Below are 5,058 nucleotides of genomic sequence, written 5' to 3'. Positions count from 1 at the left end.
GCCCGCCTCGGCCTCCCAAAGTGCTGGGATTACAGGCTTGAGCCACCGCGCCCGGCCGATGACTGCTTTCTTACCCCACTTTGTTACTAAAACAATGTGGGTTTTATTAGCCCACTTCATTACCAACTCTTTTTCTGTTACTAACGAGTCAAGCAAGGAAAAAACAAAATGGAGAAATAAGCACAGACTATGGCTAGCGAGCGTAGTGAAAGCTTTAAAAGGACTCAAGCAGTATCATCTGTGTTGTTTTCTTGTAGGCTAGAAACGAAACTCTCAGCAACACATTAGTGGAACTTTCTGCTCAGGTAGGACAGTTACAAGCTCGAGAACAAGCTCTCACGACCATGATAAAGCTAAAGGTAATTAAAAATAAGAATTCTTCCATTTGCCAGAGTGCTTGGTGGTTTATATTCATATTCATTATCTTACCTAAGTCCCTAGCATCCCAGAAATGTGAAGCTACCAATCACTGTTGCTCTTGTTTTTAAAACGCTCATTTAGAAATGAGAGAAACAAGTTTAAAATGATGTTCCCAAGGCATGAAGAAAGGAGGCAGGACTCTGCTTCTGGTCTTCTGTCTCCAAGGCCCATTCCATGGGCTGGCGGGTCTGAATTAACTTATTTTCTCCCCGGGGATCCATTATTAGGTCTCGTGGAGTTATTGGCAATTAGATTGCTTGATAATTTTTTTAATGGAGAGAAAAACCATTTGCAATCGAGCAGTTGATATAGTCACTAACATGCAATATACAACGATACACAGTCTCCTGCTGTTATGCGTGTCTTTGACAACTGGTATTTAAGGGAACGATATTGGTATAATGAAATGCTTACCCTAGTAAAGATGTGATTTTTCTCAGCACATTGTTTTGAAGTGATTGGGGCAAGTGCTCTTAAAATTAAATAGAAAATATTAAAATCTACAGTCATGTCTTTTGTCAAGTAGTAGCCAGTTTAGTGGCTTCAACAACCTCTCTGGTTTCCATCATAGCAAACTCTGGCAAAGCTGTAGGTATGTGTGAAGGTGCTGCCAAGGCATTCCCCCACCATTAAAACAGTGGGTGTATTAGGAAAGGTGTGCTCCTGGAGGCTGGGTGCAGTGGCTCACACCTATAATCCCAGTACTTTGGGAGGCTGAGGCGGGTGGATTGCTTGAGGTCAGGAGTTCGAGATCAGCCTGGCCAACATGGTGAAACCCGTCTTTACTAAAAATACAAAAAAATTAGCTGGGCATGGTGGCACGCCTGTAATCCCAGCTACTCTGGAGGCTGGGGTGTGAGGATCCCTGGAAGCTGGGAGGTGGACGTTGCAGTGAGCCGAGATTGCACCACTGCACTCCAGCCTGGGTGACACAGCAAGACTCTGTCTCAAAAAAAAAAAAAAAAAAAGAAGGCCAGGGACAGTGGCTCACATCTGTAATCCCAGCACTTTGGGAGGCTGAGCAAGGTGGATCATAAAGCCAAGAGATTGAGACCGTCCTGGCTAACATGGTGAAACCCCACCTCTATTTTTAAAAATACAAAAATTAGCTGGGCGTAGTGGCACACGCCTGTAGTCCAGCTACTCGGGAGGCTGAGGCAGGAGAATTGCCTGAACCCAGGAGGCGGAGGTTGCAGTAAGCCGAGATCATACCACTGCACTCCAGCCTGACGACAGAGCAAGACTTCATCCGAAAAAAAAGACTGTGTTCCTAGACTGAGAGATTTTATCTGATGAAAATGGTTTCCATTAGAAGCAGATGCCCTCCAGGACATCCTTATCAAAGGAGTAAGTAGGAGTCCAGGTTTCAGGCTGAAAGGGATTGACTGTTGTTGGTCTCTCCTGGTGTTAACTGAACTGTGTTCCTGTACTTATTAGAACTGTTATTTTTTGCTACTGGCCTGGTCACAAAGTTCCATGGGTTTTTGCATGGCCTGCCCCAACCCTTTTATTCTGTGAGTCCTAGTGCGAGATGTGTAGACAATGTGATTTTTCAGGCATGCGTTTACGATGCTGTAGCAGAAATGCTTAGACTTCAGTCGGGGTAAAACCTCTTAATAACAGTTATTCCAGGCGAGTGGGGAAGGGATAGAACTTTTACTTATTTTTATACTTTTAGATGTTGTTTGAGTTGCTTTCCAAGAAGCAGATACCTTTTTTGGTAACTAAAACTGCCTCAGCAATTAAGAGATTCTAATTTGGTAGGTTTGGAATGATGTTGTTGTGGAGTCTGTCATTTTTAACAAGCTGGAAAATGGGAGGGAATGGTGGGCCGTTAGACCGACCTATATAATCCAGAGGATGAGTTTCCTATCCAGGGGCCACCTACCCTCTTGTTGCTATTATAGTTTCTTAGGTAATGGAATGGTCTGACTATAACTTTCTGAGAGAGAGTAAGGGGTCGTGGTTCGGTACATAGTGTCTGAGGCAACCAGCTAGGTTCAAATGGTGGCTCCACAACTAACTAGCTGTATAACCAGGGGCAAGGAACATAGCCTTTCTGTCGACTCGTCTGTCACTTGGCAAGAGCAATAGTACCTCCTCATAGAGTTACTGTAAAGATTAAATGAGTTAATACGCGAAAAGTGCTTAGAATGGAACCTGGCACACAGTCGGATCTTAGTATTATCTTTTCTTTTTGGTTAATTGGAATTTAAGAATGTAGAATAACCGTTTTCAAATTTGGTTTTTAGGACAAAGATATTATTGAGGCAGTCAATCACATTGCAGACTGTTCGGGTAAATTTAAATTGCTGGAGCATGCCCTACGTGACGCCAAGATGGCGGAGACTTGTATTGTGAAAGAAAAGCAAGATTATAAGCAGAAATTGAAGGCACTTAAGATTGAAGTCAGTAAACTAAAAGGTAAGGAAGAGACCTACATTTAAGATACAGGTGTATTATCTTGGTAATGTATTTCTTCATTTGGGTTTACTTAATCTTATGCTTGCAAGTAGATCAATTCCTGGCTTTAGGCCCTAATGTGAAATATCCATTTCATTTATATAGGATTATGCTGCAATTTGTGTCTCATAAGATAAATAACAGAGTCGGGGAAAACTGCAGAATGTCATATTTTAAAGTAATCCTGCCTTAGTTGAGGTGGCTGTACCATTAGTTATTGCTGATACATGCTTTGTTGCAGACAACATCAGTATCTCAGTGGCAGACAGTCCTAGCATTTATTAAACCCACGTGTCTAGAGGCAAATGGGAGTTGACTGATTACCATTGGGCCTCACTGAGCTTCCCATCTGGGCAGTTCTGCCTCACGTTTCATCTTCTCCTTGCTAGCAGGCTAGCCTGGGCATTTCTTCCCATGGTGAGGGCAGAAACTTCTGATTCTGAAATTAGGAAGTTTTATTTTTGCCAATTTATTTATTTATTTTCGACAGAGTCTCACTCTGTCACCCAGGCTGGAGTGCAGTGGAGCAATCTTGGTTCACCAAAGCCTCCACCTCCCGGGTTCAAGCTATTCTCCTGTCTCAGCTTCCCGAGTAGCTGGGATTACAGGCACCCACCACCATGCCTGGCTAAGTTTTGGATGTTCAGTAGAGACAGAGTTTCGCCATGTTGGCCAGGCTAGACTGGAGCTCCTGACTTCAGGCGAATCCCTCTGCCTTGGCCTCCCAAAGTGCTGGGATTTACAAGCGTGAGCCAACGCATCCAGCCAATCTTTGCTGATTTAACTTAAAAGATTCAGCATTTGAAAGTGTTGTCCTTATGATGCCCTGACCTATGGTTAGCCATAAGTCTTATCTCCATTTGTAGCTTCAGCTAAAACCATAATCATATTGTCATCCCCTTGGCAGCAGGAACAGACTCTGCTTCTCTTTTTCAGTGTACTGTTAATAGCACAGCATCAGGGCTACACTCTAGGTATTTGGTATTTATTCAATGTTTATATATACCGAGGTAAAATATTCAACTAGAAAGAAGTCTGTTCTGTCAATATTTATATATTATAAACATTTTATAAATTCAATATTAAAACTTTTTTTTTTTCGAGATGGAGTCTCGCTCTGTTGCCCAGGCTGGAGTGCAATGGCGTGATCTCAGCTCACTGCAACCTCCGCCTCCCAGGTTCAAGCAATTCTCCTGCCTCAGCCTCCCGAGTAGCTGGGATTACAGGCACCCACCACCATGCCTGGCTAATTTTGTATTTTAGTAGAGACGGGGTTTCATCATGTTGGTCAGGCTGGTCTCAAACTCCTGACCTCATGATCCACCCACCTTGGCCTCCCAAAGTGCTGGGATGATAGGCATGAGCCACTGCATCCAGCTTAAAACTTTTTTATTTAAGAAAAGAAAAATAATGGCTGGGCATGATGGCTCACATGTAATCCTAGCACTTTGGGAGGGCAAAGCAGGCAGATCACCCGAGGCCAGGAGTTCAAGACCAGCCTGGATAACATGGCAGAGCCCTGTCTCTACAAAAAATTAGCCAGGCATTGTGGTGTGATCCTGTAGTCCCAGCTGCCTGGGAGGCAAAGTGGAAGGATTTCTTGAGCCCAGGAGGTGGAGGTTGCAGTGAGCCAAGATCGTGCCACTGCACTTCAGCCTAGGCAACAGAGCAAGATCCTGTCTCAAAAAAAAAAAAAAAAAAAGAAATAATTTTTATAGAGCTCAGTCTCCAGCCCTCCCTCCACTTCCTGGAGGTCCACAAGTGGGACTGCAGGTTCCAGCCCTCTCCTCACTTGGTGTTTCTGGTGACTGGCTGCATCCTGAGGCCACGTAGGGGCTCTACCCTGAGTCACCTCGTTGGCATGTGCTCTGGTATAATCAACTGGGGCTCTTTACGAATGACAAAAGATGCTTCTGTCACTTAGGAAATTCGACAGGTTTTAGGAGCTCTGTTCCAGGAGCAGAGGACAAAAACCAAATCTGTTTCTTCTCATACCACAGACATATTCAAGGAACAGAAGGAAAGGAGGGAAGGACAGTGGGGAGATGGGCGGGTCAGGTCACGCTGGGCTCCGCAGTTTGCGGAAATGAGTTTGGATTTCATCCTCAGGGCAGTAGCAAGGCTTTTCACTGAGAAATGATACAAGCAGATTTTTTTTTTTTTTTTTTTTTTTTT

General features: G+C 44.0%; 1 protein-coding gene across 1 annotated transcript in view; it reads left to right on the top strand.

The window, feature by feature from the left end:
• CCDC62 (coiled-coil domain containing 62) overlaps nt 1-5,058 on the top strand; it is a 61,687-nt gene that overhangs the window by 15,926 nt on the left and 40,703 nt on the right. Inside the window, exons 4-5 of the mRNA XM_017888996.1 lie at nt 258-359; nt 2,673-2,844. Of these exons, the coding sequence (XP_017744485.1) occupies nt 258-359; nt 2,673-2,844 (274 nt within the window). The remainder of the gene's footprint in view (nt 1-257; nt 360-2,672; nt 2,845-5,058) is intronic.

The sequence above is a fragment of the Rhinopithecus bieti genome, unplaced genomic scaffold (assembly GCF_001698545.2).
Source record: "Rhinopithecus bieti isolate Rb0 unplaced genomic scaffold, ASM169854v2 scaffold_574, whole genome shotgun sequence".
Taxonomy (NCBI): Eukaryota; Metazoa; Chordata; class Mammalia; order Primates; family Cercopithecidae; genus Rhinopithecus; species Rhinopithecus bieti.
The sequence above is the reverse complement of the archived record's forward strand: the minus strand, read 5'-3'. Positions and strand labels throughout refer to the sequence as shown.